Source organism: Tachysurus fulvidraco, chromosome 22 (genome assembly GCF_022655615.1).
Source record: "Tachysurus fulvidraco isolate hzauxx_2018 chromosome 22, HZAU_PFXX_2.0, whole genome shotgun sequence".
NCBI classification, from domain to species: domain Eukaryota; kingdom Metazoa; phylum Chordata; class Actinopteri; order Siluriformes; family Bagridae; genus Tachysurus; species Tachysurus fulvidraco.
Window position 1 is genome coordinate 7220957 of NC_062539.1, and position 22849 is coordinate 7243805.

General features: G+C 39.2%; 1 protein-coding gene across 14 annotated transcripts in view; it reads right to left on the reverse strand.

The window, feature by feature from the left end:
* ptprsb (protein tyrosine phosphatase receptor type Sb) overlaps positions 1–22849 on the reverse strand; it is a 125326-nt gene that overhangs the window by 26918 nt on the left and 75559 nt on the right. For 10 of the 14 annotated variants that reach the window (XM_047806214.1, XM_047806212.1, XM_047806213.1 and 7 more), the window contains 7 exons: positions 21689–21958; positions 20799–21380; positions 19665–19801; positions 18391–18535; positions 2876–3046; positions 2043–2137; positions 1283–1536 (listed from right to left, as the gene is read on the reverse strand). In XM_047806214.1, coding sequence (XP_047662170.1) covers positions 1283–1536; positions 2043–2137; positions 2876–3046; positions 18391–18535; positions 19665–19801; positions 20799–21380; positions 21689–21958 — 1654 coding nt within the window. The remainder of the gene's footprint in view (positions 1–1282; positions 1537–2042; positions 2138–2875; positions 3047–18390; positions 18536–19664; positions 19802–20798; positions 21381–21688; positions 21959–22849) is intronic. The other 4 variants (XM_047806224.1, XM_047806225.1, XM_047806222.1 and 1 more) reach the window with 1 other exon arrangement.

Sequence of the window (22849 nt, forward strand, 5' to 3'; positions counted from 1 at the left end):
AAAAACATTTTACTCTTACTGTGTAACTCTTTGTTTTCATCTAAGCTCAAGGCAAGGTTTCCAAAATCATAAAATAGTCTGTGAATGCCAACAGAAATTCTTGAGAGGTTTTTGAAAGTGAGCAGATGATGATGGAGCCTACGTTGCGTAACTTAACTATTGGATTTTTTCCAATACAGAAAAATAATCAGTATGTGTGGAGGAGCTCTATACTGCAAGGTGAAATTCTTGGGAGCTGATAGAGTGATTAGAAGGATCAGATATGAGCTACTATTAATTATAGCTGTGTCATCAAGTTAAAGGCAGTTAATGCTATGTGTGCTTGTTTTTTTTCATTTTTTTTTTCTTTTCATGCTGATTAAAATACAACTAAGTTTTTTTGTACCACATTTTAATCCAATAATCTACAACAATTTGCAGAAATTAGGGTTGGGTGATAAAGCAATATCAACTCCGCTGTTCTTATTGTGTCAACCCTAACAGGTGAAGTGAATATACTGTAACATTAATTATATCCTTACAGTAGCATATGCCAAGGAGTGGGGTATATTAGGCAGCAAGGTTGATGTGTTGAAAGAAGGTAAAATGGGCTAGCGTAAGGATCTAAGCAGCTTTTTTTAACAAGGACCGGATTGTGATGGTTAGACGACTGGGTCAGAGCAGAAGAAGGGAATTCAGAAGGAAACTCATCATTGCGGTGACACTGGACAGTAAATAATGTAAATGTAAATAATGTCCTTTCAACAACAGTTTATAATTGTGCAAACGAGAGCTCCTGAGGAACTAATGGGTCAGGGCGAATTGTTCTGTGGAGTTCAGCACAGACCCAACACTAATTCCTTCCTGCCATAATAATCGTTGATGAAGACCCGACCATAGAGCTGACAAATGTTAATGCTGACTGATAGGAAGGTGTCAGAACACACTGTGCATCACAGCTTGCTGCGTTTGATGCTGCAGAGCTACGGGTTGGTCAATGCTGACTGACCTCTATTGCTGAAAGCACCTACAATAGGCATGTGAAGATAAGAACTGGACCAATAGAAGAAGATTGCCTGGACTGACATGTCATGTGAACAAACATTGTTGCAGGTCAAGTACTAGTAGAAGTTGCCTTTTTCAGAAGGATTATATGACCTGCAACATAACAAAAACTGTTCAGGAACGGTTTGAGGAATGTGAAAAAAGTGTGTTTGTGTGCACTCGTGTGTGTGTGTGTGTGTGTGTGTGTGTGTGTGTGTGTGTGTGTGTGTGTGTGTGTGTGTGTGTGTTCTCCACTCACCTAACATTGTTCCTAGTGTCCAGTGAGGGCAGTATGATGGTGATGGTGGTCTCAGTTTCACGGTTGTGGTCGATCTCTGGCCGGTTGATGACCATGGGAGGTGAGGTTTTAGCATGGATGCGGTGTCTCAGGCCACCCAGGTTGCCCTCAGGACTGGTAATTTTAAAATCATAGCTGGTGTCAGGCATCAGGTTGGGGATCACGGCCTTCCTTAATCGCGCATCCACCTCCATCTTCTGACGGTTATACTCCACCTGAGAAGCCGTTAAATCATATTCACATTATCCAGTATCCACATCATGTCCAGCATTACCCACAAAGGGCCAGTGTGGGTGCAAGTTTTCAGACCAACTGACTATACTCAGTTGATCTTAGCTTTCAATAGACTCAGCTGTGGCATCTGCTTGGTGAGAATGAAAGCCTGTACCCACACCAGACCTTTCCTAAAAAACTAATATACTATAGTATTATATAGTTTAACTAGTATAATCATGGTCCATACCGTAAAATGTTTTTATAGCCTGTAGCGTTTAATCTAAGCTTGATAGATAAAAATTGCATGAAACTAATGTGGACTTAAGCAAACAACAGGTTCCCATTTACACTGCCTTTGCTGGCATCCTTGAGGTTATCTCAATAAATATAAACCTTTCTATGCTGCCTTATACACATAGAGTACATACTATTACCTGTTAAACTGCTAGATTTCTCAAGTTAAATGCTTTAGTTTCTATGCCTTTGACAAATTGGCGACACTCACAGTAAAGCGGTATGGGGAGCTGCTCTCCGGAAACTCCCACGTCAGCAATACGCTCGTCTTGGTTGCCAGATTCACCGAGAAGTTCCTGGGCACGTCTGTCAAAAAAAAAACAAACAACAACACAAAAACAGTCATCCCATTTTTAAGAATTTGGATTACTAATAAAAAGCCAACACAGTTGTATTTAATGCAGAGGCGATGTCACAGAGATCTGGGTGGTCTGTGGGCCCCTTCTTGCTGTTCCTTTTATCAGCAGAAAGCTTGGTGCAGGGAATTCTGGGAAAGAAAGAAAGTGTGAGCTTGACGATAACAGTTGGCCAGTTATGAAGGGCCGCATATGTCACCGTGGCAGTGTTCCAGAGAGAGCTGGCCTAGATTCCTGTGTTCCTCATGAAGAGCATAGAGATGGACATGGACATTCAGACAGTGAGGAACTTATACTGTATGTCAGTGGAATGAACCAATTTTTGTGCCACATAACAAACTGGAGTGGGAATGAACGGGAGATGAAAGGATTTAGTGAAATCAAAAAGCAAATTATTGAATTAACAAATATGAATGAGTGCAAAAGCTTTCTGTGACTTACCGTGAGATGCTCTATTAAATACATGACTGTTACATCCACTTACCTCTGCAATCAACACCCACATGACTTACTGACTTTTACCTGCATGCTTGTGGGCATTGCAATATCATACTCTCTGCTCCATTCAAGTGAGGGCAACGTTAATTTGTGCTGCTGGGTTGAAAGGGTTGAAAGTGGTGAAGGAGGTGGTGAAGGAGATGCTTCTTCCAACAGATTTTCATTTGCTTTTGTGAGCGTGAATCCTTACATCGTCTACCGATCAGCTTGGGAATGGCATCGCTGGATTCCTGCATCTTAACAGCATGGGTTCCTGGATATTTCTTGCTTTTCCGTAATCCAGCAGCATCCAAAAGAAGTGCAGAAAACAGAGGGTAGGAAGGTTCCCATGGCCCCTCCCTTGCAGTACCCAGTGTGCCCCCTGGTGGATGGGATCAAAGAAAACAAAGAATCGAGTTTGCATTGAAAATAATGCATTTTCCATTCCTCTTTCCATTTCCCACATACTGTACATGCCAGTGAAAAGAATTCCCTTTAAAATGTTTCATGAATTTTTATTCTTAATATTTTATTAAACAACTAACGTTGGTTGTGCTGCATCCTCCAGTGTGCAGATTACCCAGAAGGCTGAGAGTATGTAAAAGGTTCCGTGCGATATCACAAAGCAATCAGTGAAAAATAAGATGAAATGCAATACACGCACGCAATTGCTTTTCATTCCAGACATGTGTCGACACTGCAGCGCAAACATGTCACACTGAAAAGCAAAATCTCCAGTGCTGTACTCTTGTGTATTGCTTGATCTCTTCAGTGAAAAACATTCAGCAGGGGATTGCTTTTTAAGCATTAAATGTGAATGCAATGTCAATGGGATTAAAGTTTGAAAGCAATCCACAACATCTGCATCGCATTTCACTGTGCGACTCGACGGACGACAAGCAATCACATCGATACAAAAAGAAAAAAAAACAGCGAAATGAAATACACACATTGCCTTGCTTGTAGAAAAAAAGCAATACATACATATATATATATGTACTCATATATATATTCAAACCCAACTGCTCTGACTGGAAATGACATCTATTTCTAAAGTCCTCATTTAAAATAGAATTATCGTCCCTTTGGTTTTCATTAGTTTTCATTCATACATTTATCCTCAGGATTGCAGTGGACCCAAACCCTGCTTTAAAAGCATGAATAAACCCTGAAGGGGATGCTGATCCATCCCAGGATGCCTACATCACACACCTATTCACACTTTAGGACAAGTCCTTGGTTTTCAGTTAAAAAAATATAGCAGAGCTTTTGGTTGGGGCGGAGCTAATTGATGAGCAAACAGAAACCAGAAATGAAGTAAACATCCAGATCCTTTGCTCAGAAATACTGTAATGTCCAGTAGTTACAAAAATATATTACAATTATATCTCTATAAATCCACATGTGGCTTTTGCGATTCAAGAATGAGCTAAAAAAAAAGGGTAGAAGAACTTCCGTTCATGCAAAACCTTGAAGAGGATTATAGACAAGTGTGCAACAGAGGAACTAATACTGACAGTCTAGGAGTCCTTACAAAATAATCAAAAGCCAATTTCCTGTGTGCGCTTGCTCTAGTGTCTGTAGATGAGATTTCAGCGGCTGTTCGGTTTGTGTACTCTAGTTCATATCTTGTTCTGCTGCCATCTGAACTAGAGAAACTCCAAGAAACTCCACATAAGTTTTATAAGGGTTCACACATTCCTATTTCCTGCCACACATACAGAATGGGTGAACTGCATACAACATGTGAAACACACACACACACACACACACACACACACACACACACACACACACACACACACACACACACACACACACACACACACACATTCATGGAGGCATTAACTCTCTCACACTCACACTCTAGACAGTCATTGCTATATTACTACGTAAGTGGTGACAAGTCCCAGGCTTCCAGGACCATTTCCTATAACACATTCATAACACATAAATGCCTAGTGTCTGCATTAGAGCTCACTGAGCCGAGCATGCTGTCACGCTTTGTTAGCAATATAATATTCACTTGAAACTGGAGCCTGGTTTATGCTCCATAGTCAAAAATCCACCTATCTATCTGTCTGTCTGTCTGTCTGTCTGTCTATCTATCTATCTATCTATCTATCTATCTATCTATCTATCTATCTATCTATCTATCTATCTATCTATCTATCTATCTATCTATCTATCCATCCATTCATCCATCCATCCATCCATATTTATCATTATTGATATCTAAACCAGATGGATAAATATATATTTCAAATTTCTATAAAGCTGCCTTATGAGAATATCCATACAGTACATATAACATTGAATTAATTGAAATTTAATTTTTTAAAGTAAATATCAGAAAGACTGGAACATTCTGAAAGGATAAACCCAGATGTAGAAATGCCAGCACTTTCTGCATGGTCCGTGAATTTTGGCTTGACATTTCCTCATCCTCAGCTAGTCTCAACTAGACATGTATGAAAGACTTTTTTCTTTTTAATATCTTTAATATCATACAGTTATTACTTTTATGATATTTCCATACGCATGACTTTACATCCCCATGATCCCGACCAGGCACTTACTAAGGATGCACTGACTGCTTCACGAGTGAGCACTACATACACATCCATGTTAATGAAGGAGGTCTTTGTTTATCCTGCAACCTTTATATCTTAGCTCTCGCTCATGCATGAAAGTAAAAACCTCCAGCTTTTGCAAAACAATTTTTGTGCCCTACAGGATATCGCAAGTCTCGGCCAAATCGACCTGTGAATTGTTTTGGCAAGCTTTCTACTAAAAAAAAAATTTTTTTTAAAATAAATAAATAAATAAATAAATAAATAAATAAATAAATAAATAAATAAATAAGGGGGGCACTGTGGCTTAGTGGTTTGCACGTTTGCCTCACACCTACAGGGTTGGGGGTTCGATTCCCGCCTCCGCCTTGTGTGTGCGTAGTTTGCATGTTCTCCCCGTGCCTCGGGGGTTTCCTCTGGGTACTCCGGTTTCCTCCCCCGGTCCAAAAACATGCATGGTAGGTTGATTGGCATCTCTGGAAAATTGTCCGTAGTGTGTGAGTGTGTGAGTGAATGAGAGTGTGTGTTTGTGTGTGTGTGTGTGTGTGTGTGCCCTGCGATGGATCAGCACTCCGTCCAGGGTGTATCCTGCCTTGATGCCCGATGACGCCTGAGATAGGCACAGGTTATATTTTTACTTTGGTTATAGTATTGTAAGGAATAATAGTTTAATTATTTCTACTAAGATTTTTTACAACACTACCTGTGACCCGAGGTAGTTTGGATAAGTGGTAGAAAATGAATGAATGATAAACAAACAAACAAACAAACAAACAAACAAACAAACAAACTAATTAATTAATAATGCCCCTCCTATTTGCATCCAGTTAGAAAACCATATGTTCTAAATGTATCTGTTCAATTAAAACATTGCATTAGTATTTGGTTTCATTCTAAGATGTTTCTAGATGTTTATTCTGTTTCTAGGTTTTGGTTTATTGCTGCTTTATAGATAACCACATTTAAAAGTTTATCATTTCTGGTCTTGGGCATTAATTCCCTTACCATGTGTCTTGTACAAGTGAAGTTTACCCATTATTTTAAAGGCACAGTCCAGGACTTTTAGAATCCTCTACTGGAAATAAATATTAAATACTTAAATATTTGCTTTTTGCATCTACTCTGTTGTAACGGTGTAATTGTGTATCGGTGTAAGCTTTATAAATAGCCTTTTAGACAATAAGATGCAGAATCGAGGGAAAGGTGTAGAAGACAGTAGTGAGAGCAGCTTTATTGTATGGGTTAGAGACTGTAGCAGTGAGGAAAAGACATGAGGCACAGATGGAGGTAGCAGAGATGAGGATGTTGAGGTTCTCTTAAGGAGTGACGAGGTTGGACAGGATTAGGAAGGAGCACATCAGAGGGACAGCTCAGGTTGGCTGTTTTGAGAACAAGGGCAGAGAGTGATAGATTGAGCTGGTTTGGACATTTACAGAGGAGGGAGATGGTTATATTGGTAGAAGGATGTTGTAGATGGAGCTGCCAGGTAAGAGGTCAAAGAAGGCCAAAGAGGAGATATATGGATGTGTTAAATGAGGACATGAAGGTAAATGGTGCGAGAGTAGAGGATGGCGATGATAGAGTCAGGTGGAAACAGATTAATCGCTTTGGGGACCCTTAACGGGAAAGCCGAAAGAAGAAGAAGAAGAAGAAGAAGAAGAAGCAGAAGAAGTAGTAGTAGAAGAAGAAGACAATAAGATGCAGAAGCACTATTCTGATTTCAAGGTTGGAAAACTGGAAAATAAAAGCCTGAAGCATCAGCTTTGAGACAGCACATTCAGAACCAAATGCTGGGCAGTGAATGTGTGAACTGGGTTTATGTAACACACACACACACACACACACACACACACACACACACACACACACACACACACACACACACACACGCAAACACATTCAGTCAGATGCAGAAATACTGACATATTGTTACATTTTAAGAGGAAATGGTGATATGGTGGTTACTTGCATCAACTCCAAAGTACATAGGAGTCAAAATTAATGTTTAATTAAAGTTGCGTCACTGGGCTGTGAATGTGATGTTGCTAAACCCCTTATTATTCAACACAAGTAAGGTTAAAGAATACACAAAGAAAATGAGACCAATTTGTGCTGTAAATTTTTTTTTAACTTTTACTGCAATAATTAAGAAATTTGAAACCAGAGCTGTAATGATCTTGCTTGGAAGAGAACATCAGCGTATTTTTACCCCCACGCACAGCAAGGAGGATGTTTAAAGAGGGGAAAAAAGCATTACAATTCCTTATTTGGAGGAGACACTAGCATTTTCAAGGGCCACTAAATCTCAAAATGTACAATTACCGACCACTTTGATGTCAACAGATTTGGTGTTGTAGTGGAAATTTGTACTTGAACTGATTACTTTGGTCAACTGATACCAAAATCTAATTTTCAAGCAACACACACCAATCTTATGTAAGGTGAATCAGGGCATATTTTTTCCTCCAAATACCCTGCACCCAGATCCCTGGAGGATGTAGAGTTTTTACACTGATCTCTAGATTCTCTAGTCTAATCAAGCAGCGTTATAATAATTGCAACATCTTCTGATGATAAAGATAATAAAAGGTTTAGGTTTCACTCATATCTTAAGTTTGAGCTTAACTACTTAAACACAGACAAGTTTCACAACCTTATTCACCCATCTTTACTAAAGGTGCAAATAATTTAGAGCAGAGACGTGAATCGCAGTTCCGCCTCCCCTTATGTGCCTGCCATACTCACATATTCTGCCGCATCATGCGTTTTTCACTAACACAGTGCCAGCAGGAAGAAAGGGAAAAAATACACAGAGTGAAGCAGAGAGAGAGAGAGAGAGAGAGAGAGAGAGAGAGAGAGAGAGAGAGAGAGAGAGAGAGAGCACAAGCAATGGATAGATGGAGGGGGGGGGAGTATGAGTCAGGAACAGGGGGAGCGTAGGAGTGAAGGGAAAAGCGAATGACGGAGGGGGTGAACAAACAAGCAATTCTCTAAAAAGGATGAACGGAATGAACAGAACAGTTGAAAGCTAAAAAGGAAAGAGAGAAAGCAACAGAAAGAAAGAGTGTATTTCACTGGAGCGGATTCACGGTTTGGGAGCATCTGTGACTTTTGTTATTAGTGCATTTATTTTGGTCATCTAAAGCTTTAATGAACAGAAACTCAGTTAAAAATCATTTGCTCCTTTGGCTCCTTTTTATCTAAAACAAATCGGGCCTGGCCAAGTGAGGGTTTGGATCAAGAACCTTCACAACCTCCTGATGTTTAATGTGAACTTGACTTGAGGTGTATCTGTACGACTTGGTGTGTGTGTGTGTGTATGTGTACATAAATGTATAAAAGGTGAAAGTGAATGAAAGTAAATCGGCGACTGGAATTTATTTCTTTAAAATTTGGCTTTGTGTAAATGCAAACATTATACAAAACAGTAAAATCAATATCTTTTTTCATAATTAGTCATTTGTAAGGACTAACTGATTTAAGTCTATTCCTTCACCTTATTACTGTAATGAGTCTGTCTGTGTTTTGCCCTGTTTCTGTCTGCTGGTTTGCCCTGCTGTTAATTGTTTGCCCCGCCCACTTGTTTGTTGCCATGGACACTCATTGAACTCATTCCTTCCCTCAGGAGTGTTGTCTTAGTCACTGATTGTCTCTGCTTTGTGATTGGTTCCTGTTTGTTATATCTACTCTGTTTGTTCACTTCCTGGTGCTGGTCGTTGTCTAATGTTTGATGGTTAATGTTTTTCGTTAGCTCTGAGTTTTGCCTGTTTGCCTGTTTTTTGATTATTAAGTTTGAACTGCAATTGGATCCTCACTCGCCCTTGCCGCTCCGTGACAGTTGCGTTCAGATTACTGTAACCGATTTAGTATCTGAATTAAAATGCAGTCATAATTTTCATCTGTTTGTCTAAAATGGCATACACGACATGCTCAGTCTATAAAAGCATGCAATGTCTACTCAACAAAAATGACTAAACACTTCGCTACTAACACGATGACCAGACCAGGAAGTGTATACTGTGTGACCATTGTGTAATAAAAAAAGGAATAGTATTTGAAACTACAGTACATTAATGACCTGTGGTGCCACTCAACACTGCATCAAAGTCCAAATAACCAAACTACACAAACTGTAAAAGCTAAACCATTTTTTTTATATCCCAGTCTGGTTAAGTTCAGTATAAAACCAACACAAACCCTTTCAATTTCAGACTTTATGCTTCAAGCTCACCTGTACGTCATATCCTTATACATATAAAGAACAAGAGTAACTCTAATACTACATACTTTTCACTTCAACTCTCAGTCTCTCTCGTCTACAGACAGCTGGGAGCACACATGATGAACAATAAAGGCTGAAAGGTGGAAGAGGAAGCTATTTTGACTCATTGGTGTAGTACCAGTACAAATCTTTTAGAATATTAATAATAAGAAGTGAGCACTGGATCATCTGTGGGATTTATTTACAGCTTATTTGCTACGTGTAAATCCGTCCTCTGCTTATATGGCGCTGTTTCTTTTACCATAATTGAAAGACTCACTTTGCATGTCTTCATTTATGGGTTTGTATTGGCTTGTATTGTTTTTAATTTTCATGCCCATGCCAAAAATATGAATCTGAAGGTGTGTTTGTTTTTTTTTTTACTGATTTTACAAAATGGTCTTTAAAACTTTTCTCTGACTGAATGAGGATGTTGTTGACAGAGACTCAGTAAGAGCTAAGGGTATAAAAAAAAGCTACTAAAACTCAACAGTATAAAAAAACAGTACAAAAGGCATGCTGAGATGACTTCACCTGGCAATCGTCCAGCACCACAACTCTGAAGCATACCAGGCTGGCAGACTCCCTGTTCTCCTACATCTGGTAACCAGAGATCGGCCCTTTTTGTTACCCTGGCAACACCAAGTCGCCACGCCGGCCTGATGGCAGTGGAGATGAGTATCTGTACCTCCACCTGTGAGGGCACTGACCCACACACACACACCTGAGCTCAGTCACACAGCGGTCACAAAATAGCAATTGATTTTCGACACCATATAGACACACAGAGCCTCTCAGCAGGACTGTGGTGAAAATCAACCCCATGATAAAGTGCACCGCTTTGACGTTTCGTATTACAGGTTTTCACCTCTGCACACACAACAGCTGCAGCATAAATTTAAGCACTACGACTACAATAAAGCTGCGACAATGAGCCGCAGCAACGCTGGAGATTGTAGAAAAATACACAAAATGTAATCATGTGAGACTGGGCTTGATTTCTTTCTATCCCAGAGTGTAGACGTATGTACAGTAGCCTACAGTATTAGTCACTGTCATGTCAGGTGATTACAGAGAATAAATTCAATTTTCAATTCAGTTCAATTCATTTGTATAGCGCTTTTAAAAATGTACCTTGTCTTAAGGCGCCTTTACAGAAGTATAGAAACAGAATAAAATTCTCTGTTATTTATCTCTAACATCTATCCCTAATGACAAGCCTGAGGTGACGGTGGCAAGGAAAAACTCCCTGAGATTATATGAGTAAGAATCCTTTGAGAGGTTCCAGACTCAAAAGGGAACCTCATCCTCATTTAGGTGACATTGTAAATAATGTCATTTATACAAGAGTGGTACGATGCACCATATACACAAGAGCAATACTTCACAATGAACTGTAGTCTGTGGTGTATAAGAGGTGTCTGTGGTGGAAGAGGTGTGTGTGATTGGAGCATTTGTAGACGTTGAGGCAGCATTCATATATATGCAAAATATTTAAAATACAAACCACAGAAACACGTTACCAAATTTAATACTAGCACAATCACCTTATCTTTAACATTCCCCATTCATATATGTCAATAATGTTTGTTCTTACTGATTAAAGTGTTTAGGGAAATTAAAGCACAGAATACATAGAGAATAAAACTAATTAAAGCAGGTATATTTCTATTTCTAATTTCTAATTAGCCATTAGTACTAAATGACAACAATTTGTCCTAGAAGTGACCATGTTATTTTAGTATGTGTGAACAGAATAACTCTGTTCAAAATGTTTCAATATCATAACATACTGGTGCTGAAACTGAAACTTAATGCTTTATTAAATAACATCACTCAAGCTAAATCTAGTAGGAAGAGATTTTTTTTTATAGTATTTTACATACCAGAGTTACATACGTACACAGACACACACATATATATATGCAGCTTTGTTTCAGAGTAAAAATACGAACCACAGCACAAACCCTGCAGTCAAAGGCACTAACTGCCTTACGTCACTTTCACACATCTATTTATGTAGCACACTCCTTCCTCTTACAATGTGCCCCCTCCCCGTACACACACGTTTTCTCCTACACACTCATGCACACATACTGTAGTATCCACTGCAGAGGACCAGGCTAGTATCATCTCCGTCTCTTAGCAATTAGCAGTTTGCCACTCTAGCTCCCATGATACACCGGTCTCTGGTGCTGGTGGAGATGAGATCTTCTCCACAGGGTGCAGTACTTTGTGTGGATGTCAACCGCAGGCACAATATGATGAGCACTCAGGGCTCTTAACTCTCTTTTTACTCAGTAGCGTGAAGCAATGTATTTCCAATTATTTGTGGCTTTTGATTGTGCAGCAACAGATAATTGTTAAGCTGAATTTAAAACATGTTCGTATATATTATAATATAATAATTCTTTAACAATGCAGTTCATCTTTATTTTATGCTACAAAATCAATTTTAGTATTTTTGTTTTCATTAAAAATTCATTTTATTTTTCTCAAATCTCTCTCATAAACTGCCAAGGTTTATAAGATTGGAAAGGATTTATTTTCACATTCTTGCACTCTTTTTGGCTTTCACATGAATCCAGCTAAGAGACTGATATGAAACCCAAGTTAATCAGCCTGTGTGTCTCTGGGTATTATGATTTTTAAACAGGTTTAATAGATTAATGATTATTAGTTTCGGATGTTTTGTCTCATTCCAATTTTTCTTCTCTGGAACATAAATGTTCTAGCGTGACAATGCCTCTGTGCACAAACCAAGCTCCATAAAAACATGGCTTGCCGAGGATGGTGTGGAAAAACCTGAGTGTCCTGATCTCAACCGCACTGAGCACCTTTTAGATAAACTGACTGCATTTTTGTCTAACATCAGTGCCTGATTTCACTAATGCTCGTGTGGCTGAATGAGAAAATCCCTGAATCCATACTCTAAAATCTAGTAGAATGCCTTCATGTGAGAATGAAGGTTATAAAAGCCTAAAGGTGGAACTAAATCTTTAATACCACCTACAAAAAATCATCATGGGTGTGATAGTTAGGCGTCCACAAACGTTTGAGTATATGGTGGAATATGAGTATATCGGAATACAGTATACAGGTTCTAATGATCCAAAAGTGCACTGAAGAGGCTTCAATATAGAATGATGGGCCCTGAAGGAACCAAAGCACATCCACATCCACAAAGAAATGCTTGAATTACTACAGAATAAAGCTTCCTAAAATGTCTGATTCATTCTGTCTGATTAACTAATTACTCTTACTTAGATAATTAACCACACAAAGACTTTTCTTCATTACCAACGATGCCAATCAATTTGGCTCTGATGTAAATTTTAATCCTTCAAAAAAAAAAAAAAGTAGTTTAACCCAGTTAGAATTGAGCAGTTTATTTAATTATTTATCACAATGTATATGTGACAGCTAGCCTCATCTGTGAATAAAATTATTAGCCTCAAGTTGCTTTGTGAATTGATCGTATAAGGGTATTGATTTAATTTAATTTAAAGGTTTATTGATGAGATGTTTCGACATGACAGCTGGCTCTGGTTCTTCTGATTCGTACTATATTTATACATAAAAGTGGCACATCTAGGGCCTGAGCTCTACTCTGTAATCATAGCCACAGTGAAGCAGTAACCTCCCCAGATTCCTCGTCAAAATCTGATTCATTTTAAAAGCATATGATTCAACTTGCCGGATGCAAGTCTGATGGCGTACCTTTAGCCGTTCGAGAACGTGTTCTGGTGAAGAAAGCGCACTTACCAAGCATGAGATGAAAACACAGAGCAGCCGAAGGTCCTGAGTGGGCTGAAAGAATCGGAACCGAATATAGAGAAGGTGGAGTGGTGCAAAGAACGAGAAATTCAATGAATAAGAAAAACGTATCTCAGGAAATGTAATAACGCAATATCAGATGGCGGAGATGAGATATTGGAGAAGATTTCATGTCCCCAAGATGACAAACAAATCAATAAACCTAATTAAGGGCACCAAATTCAATTTAGCTCAGAACTTAATAGATAAATGAGTTGAGCGAAACAAACTATTAGGTGATGAAGAAAAATAATATGAATGCCTTTTGGTAATGGAGCTATGATGAATAATACAAAGTAGCAGCACTGTTTATCTGAGAAACCTGGAAAACGGTTGAGCGGCTGATCACGAGAGAAGCCGATTGAACTGGAATGGACAACCTAATTAAAGTGAATGTGAGTATGTAATGGATAGCTGTCACCTGTCACCCCTCATTCTGTTGCAGCACAAAAAGAGATTGATGGATGGGTGGATGGGCATCTGGCCTGAAGGAAGAAACAGATCAGGCTTCTCATCCAGATGGTGACAGTTTACGGTGATGGAAACTAAGCTTCGTGCTCCAGCCTGAGACCTGGACATGTCATTTCATCAAGGGTTATTAAAAAGATGGTTCAGCAATTTTATTTATAAAGTATTATTAGATCCTCCTGACCACAAATCAACTCTAATCAGGTTTCTTGTTTAATTAGACAAATCTGTATTAGAAGAGATGCGACGGTGTAGTGTTTCTGGAGTGCACTGCTTTGACTCGGGAAAACCCTGATTAGGTGGAAAGTCTGTGATATCTCTTCTGTGTTTTTCCATCAAGGATTACAGAGCAATATGTACATATGCAATATACATTCATACATTCATTTTCTACCGCTTATCCGATCTCAGGCGTCATCGGGCATCAAGGCAGGATACACCCTGGACGGAGTGCCAACCCATCGCAGGGCATACACACACTCTCATTCACTCACACACTCACACACTACGGACAATTTTCCAGAGATGCCAATCAACCTACTATGCATGTTTTTGGACCGGGGGAGGAAACCGGAGTACCCGGAGGAAACCACGAGGCGCGGGGAGAACATGCAAACTCCACACACACAAGGCGGAGGTTGGAATCGAACCCCCAACCCTGGAGGTGTGAGGCGAACGTGCTAACCACTAAGCCACCGTGCCCCCAATATACAGTAAATCTTTATTATAACTGTCTACCTGGCATTCGGTGTAGCACTATGCAGTAATGAGCTTAATGAATCCAAACAGTGCTGATGGAGAGAATCGTCCGTTAAGTCTAAACATGAATACAAATCCTGACTAAACATAAATCCAGACTTTAAAAGCTGCATTTTAATAAGTAATATTGACTGCCAGGCAATTACGAACAATATACTCGACATAAAACCTGCTTGTTCTGGGCAACTGATTGCTTCACCCCTACATTAATTTTTTAATACACAATAGCAATACTTGTCTTTTTCTGTGAAGTAAATCTAAAAAAAAAAAACCATCCCCTGGTCCACTTTCGTATTAAATAACAGCACAGTGATTTAGAGCCTAGACGTAAGTAGTACTGATCTGCACCTCTCCTCCATTTGTCTTCAGTGAAATGCAAGACTTTTATTTACGTTTTCAATTTCTGCTTCCTGTGGACACACCGGGTGCGAAAAGACAAGAAAATACAAGCCGGCTTCCTCGTAAGTTTCAACACATACTATACATAGAATGTTAAACTCGTCTGTGATGCAAAATATCCAGTCTGTAATATGCGTTAAACAAGCTTTTTAAAACAATAATGGCCGTCTGCCAATTACTCTCGCCCTTCTTGAAATCGTTTGTGAACTCTGTGCTGCCACACCACATAGAATGACACTAATAGATGGCATTAGTGTGAATGGCAGTAGGGTTAATTTGGATCTTTGGTCTCTGTGATTGAGGGTAATTGCGTGAAAGCTCCATAGCTGAAGGCCGTGCTGACTGGCGAAGGACCAGAAGCGAGGGAGTTATTAGAAATAATGGAATCCACGCCGAGCCGTCATAATAATCAATAAAACCGATAACGCTCTTCCCGTGAACTGCCTAAGCTTGGGTATGATGTGTTATGTGGCATGGACTGCATGCCCAGTCATGTAACACAATAATTAAAACGTAAAAAAAAATTACATTTAGGGTATTGGTGATGACACATTGAATTAAATAACGACAAAGTGCAAAGTGCTTTCAAAATTGTTATCCTAGCGCAATGTCTAAAGCAGACACATAGAGAAAATTTGGCTCAAAGTTGGGCTCCCATTGTCCACACGTTACAGGTCAACACTCTTGGGGCAGCCGCCATGAGGGCATTGTCAATCGTAGTCACCTTTGGCATTGAGTTTGACATTCGACCGCCTTTTTAACCGGCTTTATAAAAAGGCAAAATCAGCTAAGGGACTGTGAGATTACATGATATGTGGGGTAATGATATGGATATTGGGATGTGCCTGTGGAAATTACAGCCTACAAAAGGTCACAGTCTTCTGAGCTTCACCTGTGAATAGTGTCACTGAGCTACTTAATAATTATGACTTCCCTGAGTGAAAAAGTCTAACTATCTAAAAACGCCATTTCCTTTTCTCAAATCCTATGGTCTCACACTCAAATTTGGTAATTTTCACAGTCTCTGAATATGTACTGAGTCATCTTGGACAGATTCAGGGAAAAAAATGCAATCTTTGCCAAGGGCAACTTTTTAAAGTGAGGCAAATTATCCAATGAACAAAAATGATCAGACTGTGTACTGTAGAGTCTATAAATATAGTCCATCACAGAGATAGCAGAAGGTCTTTTATTCTAGTCTGGGACTCTTTGGGTCCCCCATCTAAAGCTCAATGTGAAATAAAGCCTATTGGTACACAGCAGTGTCTGCAAGTAAAACTGCGAAATTGTGATGCATTCACAAAGGTTACTGGACCGTAGTCCAACCAGAACAACTGAGTCTCTGACCTAGTTCTATCAAACTGATTGCTGTGTTGTCACATGTCTAGCTTTTTTCTGAACAATTATTTTTAGACATTCATTGCAGAAAACTGCTTCGACTGAAGCAAATGAGGAAATATTCCATCCTAATTGGCAGTACATACACATCTATTGATAGATCTAACTTCGCATTAGACAGCAATAAAGCAAAAGATGACTGTTCGTTTTCTGTGCCGCTTTCGTGACAGAGCCACAGTGTCAGCAACAAATCAAATCAAATCCCAAATCAAATGGGCATATCCAAACAAGCGATGTATAAACTAAAATCTTCTCAATTCTATGCAAATTAAGTATGACAAATTGTGCACGACAAATCCAGATGACTGGCTAAAATCATTCCACAGACCATTTCTTTGGTGTGGGTGGTCCATATTTTCATTCCTGCAAATATACCTTTGGTTCCTGCAAATATACCTTTGGTTGGGGAAGTCGTGGACTAATGGTTAGAGTCTGACTCTCAACCCTAAGGTTGTGGGTTCGAGTCTCGGGCAACGACTGAGGTGCCCACGACTGGTGTGTGCACTTTGGATGGGTTAAACACAGAGAACAAATTCTGAGTATGGGTCACCATACTTAGCTGTATGTCATGTCACTTAAATACAATACATACAATTATTTCCCAGTTGGAAGATAAATAATACTTAAAAGCCTTGAGTCTGTTCTCAAGATGTTTCCTGTAGTGACTTGATCTAGTCTTTGACTTATTGGCATTCGTGCACTCGGTCTCACTAAGTATGGACTTAGATCGCATGCACATTTATTATAAGAAGTAATTCTAGAATTTTTTCTACAAAACCTAGCCTAATTGTTGGCAAAATGGATTTTACTCTCAGTCTTGCCTTATAATTTTATTTTCATTTTGACTTGATTGCGATTTTGTAGCTATGAAACTACTGTAGTTTCTTTAAATCAAATCCTTCAAATCAAAGTATTCAAAGTAATGTTGCATTGTGCTTGGACATTCGGTACAAAAGGTTAACTTTAGAATCAGAACAGTGGCTATAAATCTGGTTTGATTGTCTGAATGTGCAGCATTGTACAAGAAAGTGCTGCTATTGGAGGACATGCCTACTGTAGTTCTTTCAATCCATCACCAGTGGAAATAAAAAAGAGGCTTACCGTGAGTGTTGGTACTGTAGTGCCATGCCAATGTAGATCTTCACTCGAGGTCTCAGTTCCCCTCTGTTCCCCAGACTGATTCTCACTTACCATTAACTGCCTCTTCGGAATCTGTTTTTTTTTTTTTACTTACGTTCAGTAAAAGAGCTTGATGCTGTATATTGTTTGTAGGTTTGAAATGTGTCACATTCCATCAAAATAGAAAAACAATCAGATTCATTGATGTCAAGTCATTTGATAAACCTTGAAGTGTTGTGTTAAAACTAAAGAAAAGTAGGGCATTGAGAATAGGGATAAAAAAAAATATAAGGGGAATAAGAAGAAAATGAAATGTAAACAAACACAAATCCCATCCAGTCTGTTTGTGGCTTTTTTTCTCTTTTTTTTGGTAGAAATATTTCACACACTACATAATAAAAGCTACATAACATTCAAATAGCAAAAAATGTGACACGTAAGAATGGAGAAGCTGTTGAATGAATTATGATGGATGATGGATGGATAGATAGTTGACGAAGAGATACGTGATATCTTGAAGACCCAGGCTAATTCTGTCAGGAGTTTGGTGGAGGAGTGAAGCGTGCACATGTCTCCTTGTATCAATTTCATGCAGATTGAGCACAGTGACAAAATGGGGATGAATGGGGGAAAAAATCTATAGCACACTTCTGAAATTCCTCACCAACTAACTACCCCGTATCTCATTTCTGTCAAAGCACACTTCAGGACCAAAGCATTTTTTTTTTTTTAGGTCAACAATATGCAAAAATCATCATATAGACAGTTTAGAGGTCACATGCACAACTTGTTCATATGAAACATATCTAGCAAAAACAGCCATTATAAATCACAAGAGACAAAATGGGACATAAGGAGAAATGGGTGTGTTAAATTATGTTCCAGTTGTTTAGAGCACAGCAGTACAGAAGTTCTGATGAGACATGGACATACTGGCTTGTGCAGTGCGCTGGAAGATCTCATTGGTGAAGGCTCCGATGCCTTTGCTCGAAATGGCCGCCAGAGAGAAAGTGTACTCCGTGTTTGCTCGCAGACCCTCTACGACATACGACGACCTGGGCTCGAAAACCTTCTTCTCCTGTTGATAGAAAATAACTGGTTTATTAATTAGGATTGGACGGAAAGATAAAAAAGAAGTAAAGGATAAAATAAAGCTTTAAAATTAAATGTCGATTAGCATTGACCTAATATCAAGTAATTTATACATTGACATAAAAAAAAACTCGTGTAAGGAATAAAACATGACTGTTTTATTTGCTGTTAGGAAAACAATCAGGGTCCGGGTAAAGGAGATGATTATTTTCCAATAAGAGCACAACACAACGTGTTTTATACTGCAACTTAGTCATTTTTCGATAATAAGGGGTGACTGTCATTGTGCACCTCTGTATTGTAAGCTTATCTCCAGGTGTGTGTGTGTGTGTGTGTGTGTGTGTGCCACTTGGCATTCTGAACTGAATGACAGCTTCATTGTACTTTTCCTTATTGGGAAATTGGAATTTTGCGAATTCTGAGTAGGACAGGTTGCAGTGTGAAGGGACACCTTTTCACCAATTAGGTTTGAGAATCCAGCGGCGTTGAATTTTTTTATTTATTTATTTTTCCAGGAAGTCTCATTGAGATTAATATCTCTTTTACAAGAGAGACCTGTCCAAGGTAGCAGCCATACATTTTGACAACATATTAAAATACAACAAGTACAAAAATAAAAAGAAATATTAAATCATAGGATCCTCTCAACAAAAACAATCACATGCATTCATTACCACTTTCTTTATGATGCCTTTAAATTCACCGATAGACACCAATTTTCTCTCAATTTAAATCTTTTTGCAAATTATTCCATGCCAAAGGTCCAAAATAGGAAAATGCAGTTTTCCCCAGTTCAGTAAAAACTCTAGGTACATTTAAAAGCAAACACTTTGACTAATCTCAAAAGGTTAAAAAATAAATAAATAAAAAACTAATCTCTAAAGGTTAGTTAACGTTTAGTTCCATTTTGAATGACAGGAATAAACATGAGAAATTATTAGCTATCAGCAATCAGTTTTGGATGTAAACAATATATGTATTTTTAAAATTTATATTAAATTGCAGCACACTGACAATGATGTACAGACACAATTTTGCAACCTGTCTTGCTTTAATAACTTTTGAAGAGCCTGTATCGCCCTTGAGCTAATAACTGTAATAATCAGATGTCTCACCTGTGTGCTGTGCTTGGCAGCTCTGTAAATGAGCTCATAGCTCTTGATGGGCTCTTTAGAAAACGGTGGATCCCACATCAACTCGATGCTCGTATCTCTTATTTTGCCCACCCGGAACTTCCCCGGCTGGCCTGGGACTAAAACAGAGTTTATAAATAAATTATGTAAATTAATGTGATATAAAAAAGATTGAATTACAAAACCATTTGTGATGAGCTCCAGTGGAACATAAAAATCGGCATAAGTGTAACAACGCTAAAAGGTTCCCAAGCTTAAAAAAAGGCTTGTTCTTAATAGGCTTAATTTCTGCAATGAGTATAAAACATTCTAAATAAAATAAAATAAAAAATCAAGTAAAATCAAATAAAAGTTTAACTAAACGTGACAGATTTTTAAAAACTGAAAAAAGTAATACTAGTCCCTGTAACTTTCCCTCCATCTCTGTCATCATCTCCATCTATTTTTACTCTCTCTCTCTCACACACACTCACGCACACACACACACACACACACACACACACACACACACACACACACACACACACACACACACACACACACACACACACACACCTGCCATCAAAAAAATTCCCACACTGTGGGTTTCATCTGCTCACAAATCTAGTTTATGTCACTAATAATAAAGATAAAGAAACAGAATTACTCAAGGATTCTCTGGAGTTTTAGTGGATCTTCTCGTTCTAACTGTCAACTTGAAACCATTTAACAAATCCCCTAAGTCATCTTCAAACAAATCGGATCATTTTATATCTTAAAAGTCAAAAGACTTTATATGGCTCAGTCTTTTGCTAACGATTGGCATTCCTTAAAGGAAAATCTCCACCATGAAACCCGTTAAATACGCTGCTATTGAAATATTTATGACGTGCTTAGCAATTTTGGTTTATAATTTGGAGATTGTCATGCAGGTAGTGAAATGGAACTATGGCTAATACAGCATGGGTAAAACCACTAACCAGAGTGAAGATACACCACCATGTCAATGAAGCTCAGACAACAAATGCAGAGCTTTAAAACCCTGACAGTCCACCACAGTAAATTCCGAAACTTTGTAGATTTGAAGATTAAATTAGATTTAAAGAAAAAAATTAAAGCTGTGCATTTTCTGCTCACCCCCAGGCAGGACTTTAACATGCACCGAGTCAGAGAAGGGACCATCTCCAACAGAGGTAAAAGCCAGCACACGGATGGTATATGTCTCGGATGGAGCCAGGCTCTGGATGGTGGTGATCACACTATCCTGAACATTATGGATCTTCCAGTTGCTCATGGGTTGTGACTGGTCCGTGGTGTAGTATACCCGATAGCCCTTTATCTGGCCGTTGGGTTCTTCAGGCTCCTCCCACCTGACAGTTACAGCACTGGGAGAGATGATTTGGGCTTGGACGTTCCGAGGCGGGCTGGCTGGTGCTTGTTCACCGGTCCTAGCATCCACCTTGTTGCTGGGTGGGCCTTGGCCGATGGTGTTGAAGGCAGAGACGCGGATCTCGTACTCGGTGTTGGGGTAGAGGCCACCGATACTGTAGCGCGTCGTCGTGATGCCGTCCACTGTCTCAAACTTGCTGTCGGGCGATTTTGCCCGGTATTGGATGATATAATAGGACACAGGGTCTGGGTTGCCAGAGTCCCAGGTGATGGTGATGCTTGTGGCCGTCGTCTCTGTCACGATAGGTGTGCCAGGAGCTCTGGGCAATGCTGTAATTTAAAAAAAAAAATGTTTTGAATTTCTATACAGTTTGAAGGTGAATGAGAAAACACTTCTGACGGAACTGGAAAAAAAAGGGAAATTGGACAACAAAAAATATGTAAATATTCAATGTAAAATTTGCCATTTCTTGGATAAACAACCCGTGAGTAAATAAATACCTTCAATAACAGATGCTATCTTTCAGTTTAAGTAATTAAAAAAAAAGTTCTTAAAAGTAATCAGTAAATACCAATTGTAATTTGACAGAACTGCCTGAAAAAGACAGAAACCAGTCTTCGAATACACCTTAGCTTACATTTAACGATGACCTGAGAAACAGCTTCTATAATCCCCAAGCTGCTCATGGCCACGCAGGTGTAGTTGGCTGACTCGCGGACGCCGTTCAGCTCTAGAACGTTCCGTCCGACCGGCATCTCTTCTTCGGGTGTCAAGTCTTCAGAGTTCAGCATCCATTTCACGTAGGGCATGGGGGAGCCCACAGCTACACATGTGATATTTACACTTCCTCCAGGCATGATCTCGTGACTCGAGGGCAGGATGGTGAAGCGAGGAGGAACGCGACGAACTGCAGCACAGAACAAGACAGAAGAAGAGACAGGGATAACAATAATGGCAAAGGAATATGCAGGGTTTCCAGATATATTCAGGTAGATACAACGGAGGAGCAGGACATCGGAATTGACAGAAGAAAAGCACATCAATAAGGTCATATTGCAAACAATAAAAGGTATGGTATGAGACGGCATGGCACAGGGATGTAAAAAATACGGAATATGTACGAGTTTCGAATTTTAAGGCAAACGAAAGGTCACGCAGTCAGCCTAATAAACGGACTATTGCAAGCTGAATTCTAAACAAATGCAGAAGTGATATAGGGCATTTCTTAACATTATACCTGCAAGGTCTAATAAGACACTAAGTGAGCTTTATATACGAAATGTTAAAGTCAAAAACACAATGTTAACATGAGATGTTTCCTTCTCATTGGCAATTTTTTCACTCAGGAGATGTTTTAGGATAACATCATACTGCCATTAGCAACACGGCCAGAAGCAAGGGGGAATAATAATACTGCAGATTTCTTTTTAACAGTCGCCCTGTTCCGGTGAGCTTTAATTTCACCTATTCGGCGTCAGCTCTCGCAGCCGATCTGAAATGCCCTCGGCTTCGCCCGCACAATGACAAATTTAAATGGGATTTTTGTGCGGCTTCAGAGCCGAGCTCGATCCGACAGTTCCCTTTCAAGATCAGACATGGCTCGGATCGATACGTGCAGCTATCGATCTAATGGCCAGGCCAGTTTGGGCTGCGCTCATCTATTGAGCATGGCAGATATAGATTGGGAGCAGAACAACATGGGCTGCCTGGGATTGTGGGGAATGTTTGGACTTTAGCGAGGAAGGACATTGAGTATGTTATCATATTTGGTCGATTTAAAACTTAATATTTACGTTTA